We start from the raw sequence: 20,673 nt of genomic DNA on the forward strand, positions 1-20,673 counted from the left end.
TTTAGGATGCTTTGCATTTCTGCAGTGTCCATTGCAACTTCTCCTTTTTCATTTCTAATTTTATTGATTTGAGTCCTATCCCTCTTTTTCTTGATGAGTCTGGCTAAAGGTTTATCAATTTTGTTTATCTTCTCAAAGAACCAGCTTTTAGTTTTATTGATGTTTGCTATTGTTTTGTTAATTTCTATCTCATTTATTTCTGCTCTGATCTTTATGATTTATTTCCTTCTGTTAACTTTGGGTTTTGTTTGTTCTTCTTTCTCTAGTTTCTTTAGGTGTAAGGTTAAATTGTTTATTTGAGATTTTTCTTGTTTCTTGAGGTAGGCTTGTATAGCTATAAACTTCCCTCTTAGAACTGCTTTTGCTGCATCCCACAGGTTATGGATCATTGTGTTTTCATTGTCATTTGTCTCTAGGTGTTTCTTTATTTCCTCTTTGAGTTCTTCAGTGATCTCTTGGTTACTTAGTAAGGTATTGTTTAGCTTCCATGTGTTTGTGTTTTTTACATTTTTTTCCCCTGTAATTTATTTCTAATCTCATAGCGTTGTGGTCAGAAAAGATGCTTGATATGATTTCAATTTTCTTAAATTTACTGAGGCTTGATTTTTGACCCAAGGTGTGATCTAGCCTGGAGAATCTTCCATGCACACTTGAGAAGAAAGTGTAATCTGCTGTTTTTGGATGGAATGTCCTATAAATATCAGTTAAATCTACGTGGTCTATTGTGTCATTTGAAGCTTCTGTTTCTTATTTATTTTCATTTTGGGTGATCTGACCATTGGTGTAAGTGAGGTGTTAAAGTCCCCCACTATGATTGTGTTACTGTCAATTTCCTCTTTTATTGCTGTTAGCAGTTGCCTTGTGTATTGAGGTGCTCCTATGTTGGGTGCATATATATTTATAATTGTTGTATCTTCTTCTTGGATCAATCCCTTGATCATTATGTGGTGTCCTTCCTTGTCTCCTGTAACATTCTTTATTTTAAAGTTTATTTTATCTGCTATGAGTATTCCTACTCCAGCTTTCTTTTGATTTCCATTTGCATGGAATATCTTTTTCCATCCCCTCACTTTCAGTCTGTATGTGTCATTAGGTCTGAAGTGGGTCTCTTGTAGACAGCATCTGTATGGGTCTTGTTTTTGTATCCATTCAGCAAGCCTGTGTCTTTTGGTTGGAGCATTTAATCCATTCACATTTAAGGTAATTATCATTATGTATGTTCCTATGACCATTTTCTTAATTGTTTTGGGTTTGTTTCTCTAGGTCCTTTTCTTCTCTTTTGTTTCACACTTAGAGAAGTTCCTTTAGTATTTGCTGTAGAGCTGGTTTGGTGGTGTTGAATTTTCTTAGCTTTTGCTTGTCTGTAAAGCTTTTGATTTCTCCATCTAATCTGAATGAGATCCTTGCCCAGTAGAGTAATCTTGGTTGTAGGTTTTTCCCGTTCACCACTTTAAGTATATCATGCCACTTCCTTCTTGTAGAGTTTCCATTGAGAAATCAGCTGTTAACCTTATGGGAGTTCCCTTGTATGTTATTTGTCATTTTTCTCTTGCTGCTTTCAATGATTTTTCTTTTTCTTTAATTTTTGCCAATTTGATTACTATGTGTCTCGGCGTGTTTCTCCTTGGGTTTATCCTGCCTGGGACTCGCTGCCCTTCCTGGACTTGGGTGGCTATTTCCTTTCCCATGTTAGGGAAGTTTTCAACTGTAGTCTCTTCAAATATTTTCTCGGTCCTTTCTCTCTCTCTTCTCCTTCTGGGACCCCTATAATGCAAATGTTGTTGTGTTTAATGTTGTCCCAGAGGTCTCTTAGTCTGTCTTCATTTCTTTTCATTCTTTTTTCTTCATTCTGTTTCACAGCAGTGAATTCACCATTCTGTCTTCCAGGTCACTTATCTGTTCTTCTGCCTCAGTTATTCTGCTATTGATTCCTTCTTGTGTAGTTTTCATTTCAGTTATTGTATTGTTCATCTCTGTTTGTTTGTTCTTTAATCCTTCTAGATCTTTGTTAAACATTCCTTACATCTTCTCCATCTTTGCATCCATTGTTTTTCCAAGGTCCTGGATCATCTTCACTATCATTATTCTGAATTCTTTTTCTGGAAGGTTGCCTATCTCCACTTCATTTAGTTGTTTTTCTGACATTTTATCTTGTTCCTTCATCTGGTACATACCCCTCTGCCTTTTCATCTTTTCTGTTTCTGTGAATGTGTTTTTTTGTTCCACAGGCTGCAGGATTGTATTTCTTCTTGCTTCTGCTGTCTGCCTTCTGGTGGGTGAACGTTATAAAACATTTTAAATACCACTTTGCTCTTTGTAAGATAATTTATGATCCAAAAGAGTGTAATAAAATACAGATGAGGGAAAATGGCCTTTAGGAAGCTTTTACCCATTACTACTACATTCATTGTTTTACTTTCAATTTTAGAGGAATTATAAGCATAATGGCTCATTTCTATAAATATGTAATGAAGATATTATATCATTTATATGCCCATAAACTTCCTTTATTTAATGTTCATTTGTAAAAGTAGCACATTTAAAATATATACCACTGAACTGGTACATTTCCTTAGCAAGTCAACAGTCATAGCAGTGCTCCTTTTGTAAACACTAGGGACCTAGGAAGGTAAGGAATTAAAATATATCTTCTAAAATCTCAGTGCAATAATTACAGCTTATTTTATATTTGCTGCTCTCTGGATAAGGAATGCTTCTTTCTCACAATTAAAGTAAAACATAGAATATCACAGGACCTAGTTCTCCAAATTCTTGCTGTTTGTTCCTCCATTCCACCTTTTTTCTTCCTTCTTAGCCAAATGCCTCTTCATTGGAATCAAAGGATTTTCCCTTGGGGAAGAGTAAGGTTCATAAGGCAGATACCTTAGTCTGATCATGTGGAGTCTGGTTTTGTACTTCAAAGTCAGCCTATTTAATATTGTAGTTGAACACATATCACCAAAACTGGCACAATCAAGGAAGTTATGTATCTTTAAAAGTAAACATTTTTTCCAAGAAATTTACTTCAATCAAATTTTAGTTAATTTCTATGACCGAAAATAAATCCTTCTATACATTAAGGAATAAGAGGAGATGAGGTTATTATCCTGCTTCAACTAAGTAAGACTTTGGAATTTAACTGCATCCATTGATGGAAAATTGGTTTGTTTGTTTGTTTAAATTGTTTCTCATTTTTAAGTTTCTGATAAAGGAGTGAAATAAGAAATATTGAAAGATTTGGCAAAGAAAGAAAGAAAGGAGAAATTGAATATAATGACAAAAGTCTGAAAATATACCCATTCTCTTCATTACAAGCAAGGCTGTAGTAACTGTACAGCATAAGTTATTTTCCACCATAATTAAGTTGTCCTCCTCTCATCTTTCCCCACCACTCACACACACCCCAACACAAATAGTCCAGATCTTCGACCAGATTGGGAGCTTCTCTGAGCATGATCCTAAATCTCTAACTACAGTGTATGTTTAAAGGCTAACCTAAGATCAGCCAATTATTTCACTCCATCTTCTTGGCCAAAGTGTTTGTCCAGGAATGAGTGCTTTATACGACAGACCATTCAGAGCTCTTTGCTGTTTGTTTTTGGGTTTCTTTTGAACAAAGAATTCTTTTATTTTCTGATTATGGCTGTGAGGATTCCCACTTGGAGATTCCAGCAGCACCACCCCATGGAAAATTCTCTCTGCAGTGAGTAACAATCAACCTAACAAAGATAGTCAAGCAAAAACGGGAGGCAGAAAGTTGATTTCTGCAGGTTTCCATTCTCTTATTTTTGTTATCTCTAAAACCAAATATTTTAAAGATGAGTTTTTGTGAACCAATATATTCCACTTTCATTTTTTGCTTCAGCTAATTAAAATTCAGTTCCTGTCTCTTGTTATAACATAATAAAGTGGAAATCTCACTGAAGCATGAATGTAACTTTCTAATATAAATTTTATTGAAGTATAGAATACACAAGAGAAAAGTACACAAAAACATATGATTTAATAAACTTTTTACAAAATGAAAATGGACAAAATCAATCATTTTGAGTTCAGAGTAATTTGACTAGATACATTGCTGTATGTACCCCTCTCCTCCAAAGGAAGTAAGTGAAATAAGTTCTTATATGCGAAGTAACTTATGCTGGCAACAATCTTACCTGGGTCCATTCATTAGTTTGTGGATCATAGGATTCCATAGTGTTGAGGTAAGTCTGCCCATCATAGCCACCAACAGCGTATAGTCTGTCACCAAGGAGACAGACACCAACAGCATCTCTGGGCATACTCAAAGGAGCCACCATGGTCCATGTATCTGTTTTAGGATCATATCTAAAATGTAAGGATAAAGGACATAACATATTCTAGTCACATTGAACTTTTACTATATTAATGATGCCCTTTCAAAACAAGCCATGGAAAAGAAAACAACTTTTTTTTTCTAAAAACTCAATATTTAAGCAGGTTTTCAGGAACCAATATCCACAATGTCTGGATTTCTATAGTTTAAGGTATTTTAAAAACATACCTAGACTCTTAATTGGATGGATGCTGAGTCATCTTACAAAAATGAATATCATGATTTCTTTCCACAAGGAAGTCAGATATGTAAATAACTATTGTTCCACAGTAGAATGAGGTTCTTTAAAACAGGTACAAGAAAGTGTTATGGTCATGAAACAGAAGTAATGGTTAAAAATCTGGGACAATTATGAAATACTTCACATTTGAAGTCTCCTTTAAATGAGACCTGAAAATCTATCCTAAATTTGCTAGAAAGAAAGAGATATTTTTACAAAGGAACACAAGTGTTAATAAAACTGCATGGCCAGCTTTGTGGAAAGTAGGTGGGCAGTGTGGCCAGGTTCAAGGGTATGAGAAGAAGCAATGCTTAAAAAGGTGGTTTTTGGGCTTCCCTGGTGGCGGAGTGGTTGAGAGTCCACCTGCCGATGCAGGGGACATGGGTTCGTGCCCCGGTCCGGGAAGATCCCACATGCCGCGGAGTGGCTGGGCCCGTGAGCCATGGCCGCTGAGCCTGCGCGTCCGGAGGCTGTGCTCTGCAACGGAAGAGGCCACAGCGGTGAGAGGCCCGTGTACCGCAAAAAAAAAAAAAAGGTGGTTTTTGATCAGCTCATGAATTGCTTGATTCCCAGAGTAAGAAAGTATTTTGTGCTTACTCAACAGGAAAATAGGGAACCACTGAAACTTGAGGAAATAGGTACAACATGAACAGAGCTATCTTTTAGTGATTATTACTCAGGATTCACTGGAAGGGAGAGATTGGTAAATCAAGAGATTGAAGCAGAGGATCCAAGTATTATTATTGAATTTTAACCAAAAATAATTAAATTTCCAGAAAGTCTGATTACCATACATTACATACAGATATTTTATGTGTTGGATGGTAAGATACCAAAGAATTCCTTGGTGAGTGTGCTTTACTTCAGCTAAGAAGGAATGATTAAGCCACCTCTTTGCCTTTAACCTACAACTGCAGGTTCAGATACGAAAACATCTAGTAAGAGCCCAGTAGAGGAAATATAAAAGAAGACTAGATGACAGCAAATTTATTCCTAGTTCGTTTTTCTACTCCAATCTTGTTATGAAATTTTAATGAAAAAAATAAACAAACACAAACAAGCCAAAAAACCCACATACAGTTTATTGAAAATAAAGAAGGTTGTTACAAAAAAAATGACTGGAAGGACCCCAAGGATCCAGAATTTATATTTTGGAGAGAATATTTCTCCCAGGACATTACATGCATTTACACACCATGTCTGGAGGAGTTGTGACAGTCAAGATGATATATGTGAGATGAGAGATTGGTTGAATGCCTGAAAATCAGGACCACCTTAAAGCTGTCAGGCTGTCAGGCAAATAAAAAAGTAATTTTATATGCTATAGTTAATAAGTGTAAAACATCACAAATAGATACAGGCACACATAGACACAAATGCAAATATGCAATCTATGCTATCAAATCTTTAAGATATTTAAACTTCTACAATGAATATTTTGAAATGTATAAACATAAAAACAGAGGACAAAAAAAAGGAAAGATGAGAAAAGAAAAGACACCACAAGGAATCATATTGTACAATCACAAAGTGGAACATTTTATAAGATACCTGACTGAAGTTTTCAGGTAAAAAAAGCCCAGTAATAAAATGAATTACTAAGAAGAAGTAGCTGTTCTAAATTAAATGTGACTTTAAAATGTAACAAAATAAAATGAATGAAACTTACTTGGATACCAATTTATAGACCAACTATTAAAAGATGTTTAAGGCATTTTGGAAATTTTAATTCTGTGTATCAGATTAAAATAAGAGATTTTTAAAATTTTTATTACTTGTGATAATGACGTTGTGATTATGCTAAAAATGTAAAGTTCTGATCATTTTCCATTGTTTGTTTCTGGGATGAATTCATAAGGGTTTTGAGCTAAAGTAAAGAATTACTTTAAAACACTTCAGGAAAAAAAATACTGTAAAGGTGAATGGATGAAGCAATTTGGTGATGGTTGTTGAATCTGGGTAATGAATACGGGGAGTTGTTTTTACTTTTCTGTCAGGAAATTTTTGTCATAAAAATAACTTTAAAAGGAAGAATGTATAATACTCCTAATTTCAGTGAAACATGAACGTTCTTTATATTTTATTCATTTTCCAGTAGAAGCTAGTCTGCCTTTTGTCACAATCACTTCACTTAAATAGCTTTTCCTGAAGTCCTATTTTAGTCCCCATGTAATTATTATTGAGCTCTATAGGATTTTTTTCAACTATTGTCTACATAGCAGACTTTATCACTTTGCAAAAAGGCAGAAGAACTGAGAAAAAAGCTAACAGTAACAGCACTAAAGAATAATAAATGCATTTCTGAAGGCTTCTGAAATTTTAAATGAAGCTCATATAATGAAGATATTCTCATATACTCATACTTCAGGGAAAATTAAGAAAACACTAGTATGTCCTATATCTAGGTACACATTTAAAATAATATCCTACACTTTGAAATAGATATCATTCTTTTCACATTTTACAAAATTCCTGAAGAAAAGTTAAAAAATTTAGTGCATTCTCCTAGAAGATCCAAATCTTTGAATTAAATATACCTGTTTTCAGTGGTAGGTAACATATTTCATGTGTTTAATAGCAATCTTTTAATTTATATCTAGCAATGGTGATGATATTTAAACATATATATTGCTAGAAAATCAAATCAAACCAAACCAAAAGAAAAACTGAGTCCAAACTACCCCCTCCTACACACACACACACTCTCTCTCTCTCTCTCTCTCTCTCTCTCTCTCTCTCTCTCAGATATTTATGCAGTAATCACACTAATTCAAAATTACCCAGTAATGGTTATCCTTGTCCTCACATTAATGAATCTAAATTGATTTTTCTGTATTTAGAACTCCATGGATTTACCTCTCAGCCTGGTGATACACATAATTGTTACCCCCCAAATGAAATAAACAGCATTTTTTAGCTTAGGGAAAGATCCACAGATGTATAAGCTCTTTCCAAACAATTACTAACAGCGAACTTTATCATTATCTGTTCATGTTTTTGACAAAATTTTGTTCTAAGCATTCTTTTTTGCCTCAGGTTGCCTGTTTATAAAAAGAAAGAAAGAAAAGAAAAAGCAGGTGCGGGGTGGCTGCTGTCTTTTTGTATTTAGGCTGTCTGCCTTTCCTACATCTCACCTTGGCCTTCATGGTCAGAATGTGAGCTCTGCATCAGGGACTCTATTAAAGTTTCCAGCCCTCAGGAAAGAGACGCATCCGTATATAGTGGCTAAAATTGGCTGTAAAATGAAAACTTACCAAAGGCATATGACAACCACGGAACAAAAGTTAGTTTCTCATTGAAACTCCCGCTTGAAATTTTTGAGGTACCATTACTTTTTCAAGTATTGTTATTTCCACAATTAGAAGATAAAAATTTATCTTATGTTTAATGGACAATATAACTAGATTTCTGCTCCCCCTTTCAACAGTTTTTGCTTATTTTTATACAAACATATTTTTAAAAGTTAATTTGATTTAAACTTTTCTATGAAGGTGTATGAAAAACGCTATTTTGATTAGGTCATATTCCATTACATCTACTCTTCAAGGTTGAGGGGAGGAGAGATGAGCTGGTGACAGAACTGGAGAAAGCAAGGACCCACTAAGCAACTCCGACTCCTCTCAGGTGTAGCTTTCTCATTAAAGTTTTGAAAATTATTTAAGCTATTGTCAATCAACAGAACATGGAGCATACACAGAAGATCTTAATGCTAGTAAAAACTCACTTTTAAAATATATATCTTTAACAGTTCAAAACTAAGAAAAATAGATTCTTTATGTAATTATTTTCTCTACTCATATAATAGAAAAATTTACTAGTGCTGTGAGTCCAAATTATGTATTTTTAAATACCTTTCTCAATGTGAAAATGAATTTGAGTTCGATACCAGCGTTGATAACCTTCCATCTATATACGCCATCACGTGTTTCATCTTTTCATGTACATCTACCTTCCACAGAATTGTTCTCCTTCCTCCAAAATTTGCAGATAAATTACCATGATGTCAGCATTCCAGGCAGAATATCCCAGGACAACAGATTACTCTGTCACTCCCTGTGTCCAGCTGACCACTTCAAAGATAACACTTGCCTCATAAGCTACTGAGGCAAATATTAATCACAAATATAAATTAGTATGGCTATAGTATAGGTTAATAATTTTTGCATCTACTTATAAAACAAGGGCTTTATATACGTAGACTGGATCTCCATCTGTTGTAGATATTTCTACCAGAAATTTGAACATAATTTGTTATCAAAGAAGTAGCAAAGATTATGCATGCACAATAATACAAAAACAAAGGCAAAAAAAAATATTTTCATGCTGCACTCATTTGGCTGGTTCCAACAGTAAGATCTTAAGAAGAATAAAAAGAAATATTTATTATAAAGTAAAATAGTGCCTACCTAACATTTTAACTTTAAACAATTCAAGGAATTACATTTTTGTAGAAAATTTAGGATCTCACGTATCAAAAATGTGAATTAATACATTAATGTGCTACTTAAGGCCTAGGATAACATCCATAATTTAAATAAAAAGTAAGTCTCTCCTTTATCATCTCTCTTCAGTGTTCAGAAATTCTTGGATTATGTCTAAACCAAAAGGATGAAATGAGAAATTAAGAGAAATGAAAGAATCCAAAATTCCATACTTGTTCTATATATTAATGTTTATGGTAATCTGAAAAGAATTATTAAAGTAGATAATGTAGTTATCCCTGTATGTCAGACAGCATATCTTAAATTATTTCATTTTTAACAAAGATCTAAAGATGATAAAAATAGAGTCATACCCTGACAGTAATAAGTTAAATACTGTTATTTTAGATGACTTTTTCTGTTATGACTGGAGTATATTTTGGTAGACTTTGAACAAAAGTTGTATATTTATTATAAGTTATATATCAAAATTGTGATTATTGTTAATAGTGTTTGGTTGATAAGATATGATGATATAATTTTCAACAAATATATGATTAATTGCTTAATATTTTAGTCTCAATCAAAAATTTTCTGTCTGTTGAAGATATGCCTGAAGTATATGTAAATCATGAATCCTCAGCCAATGATGATGGAAATGGGTGTTCACATGCAAATAGAGAAGAAATAAATCAATATCTATCTACATATCTTTCCATCAGTCCATCCAAACATCCATCCATCCATCCATCTCTCCATTTATCCCTTTTAAAACCTGTCTATCTTTCCTTCAATCCATCTGAACATTCATCCATCCCTCTATTATTCCTATTAAAATCTCTATCTATCTATCTATCTATCTATCTATCTATCTATTTATCTACCTACCTACCTATTTACAGTATACCTCATAATGTTTTCCTTGTGAGAAATTTGACACCTCTTTTTCTTGGTGTCTGACTGATTTAATAAATGCTTGTTAAGTGCTTACTCAGTGCCAGGAATTGAGCCAAGTGGAGGTGTATAGGCATAGATAAGACAATCTTGGCCAGCACATAGAATCTAGTTTAGTGGAAAAATTGATGTAAAACAAATAATTTTTTCATTATGTTGATAATTCGTACAAAGGAAAACTCCATTGCACTTTCAGGTCAAATTTGTATTATGAAAAGTTTCCTCAGGCTACTCTAAGGGGAAAAGATTGGAGGAAGCAAGAGTGGATATTACAAAGGCAGGTTTAGGAGTTTCCTTTAATGTTGACACCCCTTTCCTATCAGGTCTCATTACTGGGATGTAGATTCAAGGGCAAAGGTGGTCCTGATCTCTTATTAGCCAGCAGTGGTACTGATGGCTTTGAGCATATTTTCTGATCCATTGCGTGATTTCCAGCTTTGTGATCTCAAAGTTCTAATTATTTATTTCTTTATCTCTTTTTTTCTAATACATTTTAAGCTCTATTTAGTACGGTGAAAGCACACACAAAACAGTATTTATTGAGTAAGTGAATAGATGAATGTGCTTTTTCTAATGAATTGCACCTTCTGGGTCTAAATTCTGCTAGAACTTACTGCATTTTTGCACACTGCTTTTGTCCACTAAGATGCTCTCACTAGGGTGAGGCTTGGCTACAAAATTAGCTTTTACTGTTCCAGCAACTATTCTAAACTTCATGTTCTTACTCAGTCTCTGCTTTCTTATCTGTTCTGATATGAAGTACCAATGTTCCTTGCATTTAAGAAAGCCTGACTTTACAATTTTTGATAGGTGCTATATAACTGTACTTTGCTACTTTATAATACCTTTATACTTCTATAAGAAATCATTGTCATATAACAACATTTGTCTATCTACTTATTTATCTGTCTATAAAACATAACATTGTACACTACCTGCTATTCCTAATGATTTGTTTGCCTATGATTATATACTAAGAAACATTCCTTACATTACACATGCAAGGTAATTCTACAGGGGTACCATTATGTAAAATCATCAATATAGAATATATCTTATAGAAATTGTAAAATATGCTGTTATCTGACACATGGTATGAGCTCAGATAAGAATCATGATGATGCTGTGCTTCTGCATTACCTAAGTTGTTCATCCCCACTGCACTCCTATAACTTAAAATAGTTATGCTTAATTAAATACAATTTTGCACCATAAATGTATTCCTAGACTGAATTCTTTATGCCTCTGTTCATAAACAACATTTTAATGCATTAGAGAGTAAACTTAGAAAATAATGTGTATGAAATATCATTTTATTAGTGGCATTTATATATTTGCCATAAAAGTAGCAGCCTCATCATATTCATTTTCTTTGTCATTGTTTCCCAAGAATTTAGCAAAGGAAAATGTGAATAACCTGCCATTCTAGTAGCAGTATTTTTTAAATAAACGGTTGCATGTTTGTGTTTATAAAAGTATACAGTTATTAATTTGGACTCTGACCACTGTCCTCACTATAGCACCTATAGTTCCTAATTTCAATGGACAAGAGAACATTGAATTGCAACTGTGGTGAGCTTAATGCCATCCTCTATGTATATATAGCCATAAATCTACAGTCCATTTCACAGAGTAGCAATATCGTTAAACATTTCTGTATTTTATCCTAGAAGTGGCTTAAGTTTGAACAGAGCCTGTTCACTAAAAGCTACCTCTTGCCAATGACCTTATTCTCAGTAAAAATGTTCACGTATCCTAAGAATAAATTATCATAAATGAGAGAGAGCCCCTTTCTTCCAATGACTCTTCCACTATCAAGCATGGATATAAAAGATTTGGTTTCTTGATATTAAGAGGAAAATTGCTGTGGTCATCAGTGTGATCCTCCAGACATCTGTTCCTCTCCCAGGTACCAGGTCAGATACTGTCTTTCCACACTTTGAAGTTTTCTGTGGCCATGTGACTGAGTTGTCATCAAAGTATCAACAAAGGAGAATTATATTACTTGAAGGTTGAATCTTTAAGAATGCATAAACAATGTAGTGCTATTCTCTGGCTTTTCCCTTCTGACATGGTGACCAGCTATGTCCATATTTTAGCTTATATGTCCTTTTCGGTACTAGAGTAAAAATATCACATGGACACACAGCATGAGAAAAAAGAGCATTATAGTATTAAGTCACTAAAAGTTTTGAAGTTATTCATTAAGGTAGAATTACTTATCCTATCCCAGGTGATAAAAAAAATTATCCTCAATACTTCCTAATCTCACTTCCTCATGTATCAGCATGTTTCCTTATGTAATAGAAAATATCACTATAAGTTTCTCTAACTCTCTAATCCTTAATTCACATGACATAAAAGTGCTAAGAGATCCACATCCACTAAAGAGAATTCAGCCATAACCATGCCAGGAAGTGTGTGGATAGTTGGACCAAGACTGAAGCCAAGGTAAATTTTTGCTCCAGCCTCTGTGCACCTGCCATTTTTAGGAAGGAATTAAAAGAGGATCTATACTTCTTCTATACACCAGGATAATAGGCAATATAGTTCTAATAAGCCTGTCTTACATTAAGAAAGGTATGGCATAAAACAATGTTCATAATTCACCTTTACGAATTTGAAGAGAGTAGTAGAACAAATAAGACAGGATGAATAGAACAGATAAATAAAATATCCATTTTTTTTAAAAAAGAATTATCAGACATTCATTCATTTTAAAAATTATTTAAAACTGTATTTTAATCGACCTTTTAAAACATATTAATGGGAAGTTTAAAGATAACTTTAGAATTATGTGAAAATAAATTGTAGGGTTTTAAAAAATATTAGTTGAAAAGAACGGAAAAAAAGAAAGAAGGAAGGAGGGAGGGAGGATGAGGAAAGAAAAAATAAGGTTAGGCATAAAGTGGTGTGTGTGTGTGTGTGCGTGCATGCACGTGGGCACGCGCACGAGCGAGAGAAAGAGAGAGACTAATAAAGCAGCTCTAGGAGTTGAATTTACTTTCCTAAATTATGCAGATTTTATAATCGCTTGCATTAGGTATCAATGTAATTCGCATTCTTTCTTTCACTATGACCGTGCCTTGGGGTCTTACCTTTCTACGTAATCTAGCAGCCGAGAACAGTGGTTTGAAGCAGGAGCATCATGACCTCCTACTGCATAAAGAAAACCATCACATGTGGCCACTCCAACACCCCCTCTTCGTTTACACATTGGAGCACACATGTTCCACTTATTTGTGTGAGGATCATAATATTCCATTGAACTCAAACAGGAACTTCCATCACGACCTCCAACTGAATACAACCTAAAAACACAATTGGGCAAACATGATTTAGTATTACAGTCTGTATGACCAAATGAAGGAAAGGAAAAGTCCTTTACAAATAAATTTTCATCACAGCATGATCCTCAGATGTGTTAAAAATATATTACTTCACATGGAAGTTTTTGTTAAAGGAACATTATAACTAATTAAGTATACCTGAATCCCATGATTTTAATAAGCTATATACTAGATGAAATTAAAATGATAATTTTCTAACCTCTTTATTTCTAGAATGTTAGATTAAAACTATTTTTGTGTAAATAATTAAATCATCTAATACATTATTTTAATAAATATCGAGGAATGCCTATTTTAAAATAAGATATATTTATCTTCAATTTTTCTTGAAAATGAGCATAATCAGAAGAAAATCGATTATCTTATTTGTTGTTCAGCAATTGATTTTGCTATTGATTTTGCCAGTAGGTAAATCATGCCTACTTCTTGTGTTCTGTATTCACAGTTTAGAACACTAAATAAATAGAATAATTTAAACACATACTGTCATAACACTAGCTTTCTTAATCAGCACCTATACTGTAGCTAATGTGTTATCTGGATAGACAAAACTTTATAGGAAACAATAGTACAATAATATTAGCCTGATTGAATATTGCTGGAACTTACTTGATACACTTATTTTGCTATTTCATCACTGAGAAGTATGATAGGAACCCAGGAAAAGAAATATTACAGCACACATGGTACTTAAAATACATTCATAGAATACAAAAGCAGAAATACATCATCTATTCCTAGTAAAAACATTCTTGCTTATTTAATAATAGCCATGAAGATTTTATCACAGAAAGGTACAGAGTTGAATTTATTTATTTACTCATTTATTCAACATAACTTTGAATGCCTAGTATATGTCACACACCATCCCAAATTTTGTGAATATATCCATGAACAAAACAATAAACAATTCCTTGCACTCAATTCTACTAGGAGCGATATAGACATAATACACACAGTAAACACATGTATTATATACTACTAAGGGCTGTAGTCACATAGAGCAGGGAAGTGGGGTCAGGAGTGCAAATGGTGGGAGTGGGAGTTGTAGTTACAAATTTAAATATATGATCAAAAAAGGTCTCATTGAGAAGGTGATGTTTGCCCCAAAACTTGAAGAAGATGGTAGTGTTTGGAGGTGAGTTCAGGAATTTCTCTGGGGGAGAAGATTTGAGGTCGATTGAACAGGTTAGTGCAAAGTTCCAGGGGCAGCAAGGAAGCCAGAACAGCAAGAGCAGAGATAGTGGACGGGGTAGCAGAGGAGATGATGGGTGGGGGTAAAGGGTAGGCCTCACACAGGTGTTTAGATGTTTCTCTAATGTCTAAAGCAAATGTAGACATTTTCCCTAAGTGAAACAGGAAGCCATGGGAGGATTTTGAGTAGAGGAATGTTATAACTTGTTTATGGTTTAATAAGATTAGATGTCATGAAATTTTTGCTTTACTGGTGGACATTATGCTTAATATATTGGTAAACAGACTTAATTCTAACTAAGTAAATACATAGGAAGACATTATTACTTAGTATATAAAATAGTTTAGGCCTTAGATTTAAAAATTCCTCCTCTAATATTCTTTAGTAAGTCTAAAATATGATGTTTAAACTGACTTCAAATCCTGGAGATATTTTTAAGATGTTTATGTTTCTCTCAATGCCTGCCATGAAAACATACTTTTGATTGCCCAAGTGTTCCCATTATGGATGTAATGTCTCTTTGCTTGATTACTCACAAGTTGTCTGCTGGCTCTCAGTCTTGCAATATGCTGAAATTAACCAATAGGAGCAATTTAAAGGACAAGTATTGGACAATTTAGCTTGCAAAGTCACCCAGAAGTAAAATGATTATTCACTCGGAAGTTTCTATCATCCTAAAAACTTTTTCATGCTTCACGAAATCTGAACTTTATTTATGTTTCATTTAAATTGAAGATCTAACTCAAAAGAAGTATGCTATAATATTGAGATATTGTTATTAAAACTTAGCAAAATAACTTTTTGCAGAGATTTTATTTATTGGTTAAGTATCTTCATGAAGGACACCTAGCACAGTCCCTGGTACATAGGTTACATATAAGAAAGGTATTCCCCTTTTTATTTTCTATTGTTTTAATGGAATGGTTGACTTCAAGCTACTGTGTTTATTCATACACATTATAGTGACAAATTATACTGTTGCTTTATCTGAACCCAGCATTGCTGATACTAAAATAATTCTATACAATACTTTATCACACTTTTTTGAAATTATTAAAAAATCCTTACATATACAAATATATAGCTAAATGTGTATTAAAATAATGATAATTAATTAAACATATTGCTCACATTATAGAAGTCAAATGTTGAGCCTATTAGCATAGCCTTGTATTTGAAAAGAAAATGTAACTTAAATTTCACAAGTTACAACATCATTGACTTTTTAATATAATTATATATATATATATATTATAAACCACTATTTATTCAATCTCTCTGCCTTTTGTGTGAACCCTCTCCTAATAAAACTCAGTAACACATGGGTTTATACAAAAGAAATTTATGTAACACCTCTATAAAAATGATATAATATCTGACAGTTTTTTTGTAAAATAAATGTTTGATACATCATAGCTGTTATTTTATAAATTATTTACTAAAGCCTAAGCTAGGTTATCAGGGTTTTATTTCATTTGGTAAATGTCCCTTTTAATGTTCTTCCTATTATATAGTCTACAGATTAACAATGAAATTATTGTAATTTTGATAATGTAATATAAATTATTAATACTAGAGCAAAATTGGTTGAAAATAATAAATACACTACAATTTTTTCCTCAAAAAAAGCTTTGCAAAAGAAATGAGAAAATTGTAATTGTATAGAATAGATAATAGTGTCCTTTGGGGCTGCTTTATGGAGTAATTATTAAAACCAACAGATGCATTTCAATACTTGAAAATATTTTGCAGCTAGAATAAATGTTGCAATGTACACACAAAAATTCATGGACAATTATCCAAGGTTATCTTCTCAGATCTCCTCTTAATATCTATTTAATCATAGTTTAGACTGATTCCCTGTTTTGTTTTACTACAATGACAAATTAGATGTTGAGAATATGAAGAGCAGAGAAGGATCTGTTACTAGAAGTAAATGCGCTGACAACATAAGAAGTGACAGCTGACAGTTTCATGGCAAGAAAGGAGCCATGATATTTTAACTTAGAGTTGAAAGATGAGTAGAAATTTGTAAGATGAAGAAATAGGGGAAAGCATTACATACAGGGAAAGCATTATGTGTAAAGACAAGGGACATGAAAGGTCATAGCCAGTGATAAATAGAGTGGCAAGTATGTCATATTGGTGGAACAGGTGGTAGTAAAGGAGGGGAAGAAGAGATATGGCTGGTAGGATGAAAAGGTTAGACTGAGAATGAAGGGGATTGTATGCCATGCTATGGAGCTGGAATTTCATTCAGAGACAATGAGAAAAGGGCAGAAAAATAACATTCTTAGGAGACATCACTATCATAGGTCAGGTTGCTGTGAACATTGACCTGTATATCCTTCCTTGCATGCCAAAAATTGGCAGGAGGTCAGAAATACCCCTGACTTAAGTAAACGCTTCTAGAATTTTGCTGAGAATGAATGAGTCTTCCCCACCCCTTTCATTAACTTATGTGTTTATTCAGCCTACAGAAAAGTTTTATATAAAGTTTAGCAACAAGGTCTTCCTGTTTTGAGATCTAGTTGCCAGGTGCCCATCTCAGCACCATGTATTTTATATTCTAGTACAGGTATACTTCATTTTATTTATGCATGATTTATGCATTTATTGAATTTGATTGTGCTTCACCTTATTGAGTTTTGCAGGTATTGCCTTTTTCTTTTTTTAACAAATCGAAGTTTTATGGTAATCCTGCATTGTCAGATGATGGTTAGCACTTTTTGGCAATAAAGTATTTTTTAAATTAAGGTATGCAGATTGTTTTTAAAAACATAATGTTATTGCACACAATGAACTATGATATAGTGTAAACATATCTTTTATATGCACTGGGAAACCAAAAACTCCATGTGACTCCCTTTATTGCAATATATACTTTATTGTGGTGGTCTGGAATCAAACATTCAATGTCTTCGGGGATGCCTGTCCGTACAATATGGCAGTAGGAAGAAATAAATTCTGTATTAGTTAAGATATGGGTTCAAATGTATGTAAAGTGGCTTTACAGGTAGGAGCTGAGACCCAGGCTGCTTCCAACTTTCAACCTATCATCTGTAGGATAAGACCCTTTATCAAGAACTGTGAAGAGTGAAATTTTCCCAGACCTGAAAGCTAACAAATTAGCCTACCACAGTTTCATAGATGCTGGTAAAAGACACAAGATTCTGGGATCAGGAAGAAATGACTTTGTTTCTCATGCACAACAGATAGAATGAGCTCTATGTTCACATGGGTTTCCCCTGTCCCTCCAAATCCCACCAGGGTGATACAGAGAGATTCATGTGAATGCTTATTTACATAGAGGACTTTTCTCACATCTGGAGTTTAGGAACTGCTAATCCTTAAAGGGGCTGCCAGCAAACCTGTCCAATCATTGCTCTGAAGGTAGATATTATCTTTATTATTGTGTTCCTGCTCTCTCAAGGAACAAACCTGCTGTCTGCCCAAAAGAAAGACACTATCTCTACCTTCCAAAGCTGTTCGATTTACAAATATCCTTGAAAAGATGGTGAAAAAAGTTGCCAATATTTTTGCTTGGAAAATGTGCAGGAATGTTAAAAGTCCATGGAGAATTGTCTACAAATCCTCTGGTCCTGAAGGTGGAGTCCTAGCTATCACAGTCACAGTTCAAACAGAAGGATGAAGGAAAAGTGGAAGAAGGAGCGCATCCTCTCCCTTTAAGAATCAATCTTTTAAGTTTCACTACTCACTTTTTACATCCAGTTGGCCAGAACTTAGTTACATGACAATACCTGACTGATCAGGTGCTGGGAAATGTTATCTTTATTTTAGGTGGCCACTTGCCTAGCTAACAGTGCTGTGCATGCTGTCATATAAAAAGGAATGAATGACTATTAAGAGCCAGTTATAACCTTCTGCCACAGCACTAGATCTTTTCCAGCCCTGTGTGCCACTGTGCATTCTGTCCTAAGTACCTTGTTACTATATAGGGTGGGTTACTGTTCATTCATCGCTCATTAATCAATTCAGGTATGTCTCCACTAGAAAGTCTTTTTGATCCCACTTTGTCTTTTCCCCAGAAATTTAATGTTATTTATAATCGGTACACTAGGGAAATTTATTTAATATGTGGCATATCTTATCATTGGTACATAACTTCAGGAATGGCTATAGAAAGTGCGGTATAACACATTTGATGCAAATCTCTAGATCCAGAACTTTGTTTGATCCTTTGTTTCCTAATTGATGGAGAACTCTTTCATCTGATCCCATGATAAGGCTTGTCATTCCTGCTATCAAAATACTCCTGCATGTACCTTTCAGTGAATAATTTCCATGAGAGGTACTAGTTGAGTGCCTGAGAGTACAGTGAGTGGGATTTCAGTAAGCTTACACATCAGGCTGCTTTTGTTCCCACTTACTAAGAAATGTTGGTACATGTAGCAAACTCAGTCTGAGACTCTGTTATTGTGTATTGTTTTGCTATGATTTCAAATTCACTTATTTATGACCAAAAAAAAAAATGAAGTTGTTTTTAGAAGTAAAGTTGTTTTGATATAAGAATGAAGTAACTTGTGTCTGGATGTCATCATCTCATCTGCCCTTGATTGATAAGCACTTAGTAGCTCAGCTGCTGAGGGGCCCAGCTGGGGGCTTTTCAATAAAAACTTGTGGAGAAGTAACTCTGGCAAAGGGAACATTTAGACTATAAATACAGAGAGTTCGCGAAGGCTATCCCAGAGTTTCAGTCTGGACAAAGCTACCCTTTGCTAATTTAGCTCTCGGAAGATCTTGGGCATTAGTTTCTGCTATGATAAAGGAGACTTCTTTATCAGCCAGTGGTGATCCCCAGGATTATCAGCCTGTCTGTCAACACCACTGCCATCGTTCCCTAGCAACATGCTCTAGCAACTGAGGGACTTTTAATTTTCCACTGGCAGCTGCACATCAGCTCTTTGTTGGCAAAACCAAACCGCCTCTTCCAGAAACCAAAACTCATAGAAAGAGTACACTTCAAGTAAATTTGGACTTTATTTCTATCTTCTCCCCTTGCCTGGAACAATAGTGTATTTAATCTATCATGGGTGTGTTATTTCTTTATTAGTTTATTAAGAGACATGACCCTGTATGCTATTGGTTTGTGAAATTCCTACAGTGAAGCTGTGTTTAAACTACTGGCAAAGACAATCTCAGTCCCTGAGCATAATTTGCTGCCCCAAACAAGACGGACTTGCTGTCATTATAGCATATGGTTAACAGAACCCACTTACCTTTATTTATTAAAATGTGCCTATATTTCCTAAGAAATCTCTGACAATTATAAATACAGAAATTAATTTAGGTTAATGAATTGCATCCCACCCAACTTAGTAGGATTTACTAACCCAAAACCTGGTAGAAATGGTCACTTCAATTTTAATCCCTCCATGTTTCCTTGCCAACTCCCACTCTACACCTATTACAATTCTGAATTTCTTTCTTTTGATGTTTCTTATTTCCCTTATTAATATAATGTAAGGTCTCTGAGGGCAGATTTGATTTATTTTCTCTGATATATCATCATAGCAAGTACCTATTTGTGAATTTTTAAAAAATGAATGAAGCAAGCACTCATATCCAATTCTTGAAAAAGAATGATGTATGAATGGAAGTTGTCAAAGAAAAGGCACCTGTTTAAGTTCCGCTGAAATAAGATATTGCAGAGAAAAGTATCAATCCTGTGTCTTGGGAATGCAAAAGACGGAACGATTATTTTTAAATTGGTGAATTTTAAAAGGGTTAATAGAAAAGGTACAGATTAAACTAGGCTTTGGGTGATGGAAATATTACAAATAATTTCATTTAGGTTTTATTTAAAGGCACATCTTAATATATTTTTAATGCTTTTTTACACTATTGTTCTCAAGTACAATAAACTGAATTGTGTTTGTACCAATCTGGCCACATGGAATTTAACACACATAGAGATCTAGAGTTGTGTTAGGCTGTCACTCCAGAGAGTTTTCAAATGTATCCAAAGACCAGATGAAAATCTGGGGAGAGAAACTAAATGGACAGTGGACAGTCACAAGTTATTAAGAAAAAAATGGAAGGGAAATCTGGGGAGAGAGATGAGTATGTAAAAATGCAGAAGAGTGTGAACATCAAGCCGTTCTTTATGTTTGGGACATAAGGTGTCTGTAAGGCAGGTGGTTAAGAGAGAA

The 20,673-nt window shown here is 34.1% G+C and overlaps 1 protein-coding gene across 2 annotated transcripts in view; it reads right to left on the bottom strand.

The window, feature by feature from the left end:
- The window catches only part of KLHL1 (kelch like family member 1), a gene marked incomplete at its 5' end in the record, with an annotated part of 376,374 nt that overhangs the window by 6,772 nt on the left and 348,929 nt on the right, over positions 1 to 20,673 (bottom strand). For both annotated transcript variants that reach the window (XM_082675722.1, XM_082675721.1), the window contains 2 exons: positions 4,161 to 4,332; positions 13,054 to 13,266. In XM_082675722.1, coding sequence (XP_082531848.1) covers positions 4,161 to 4,332; positions 13,054 to 13,266 — 385 coding nt within the window. The remainder of the gene's footprint in view (positions 1 to 4,160; positions 4,333 to 13,053; positions 13,267 to 20,673) is intronic.

Source organism: Grampus griseus (assembly GCF_964374135.1).
Source record: "Grampus griseus genome assembly, chromosome: 18".
Lineage (NCBI taxonomy): Eukaryota > Metazoa > Chordata > Mammalia > Artiodactyla > Delphinidae > Grampus > Grampus griseus.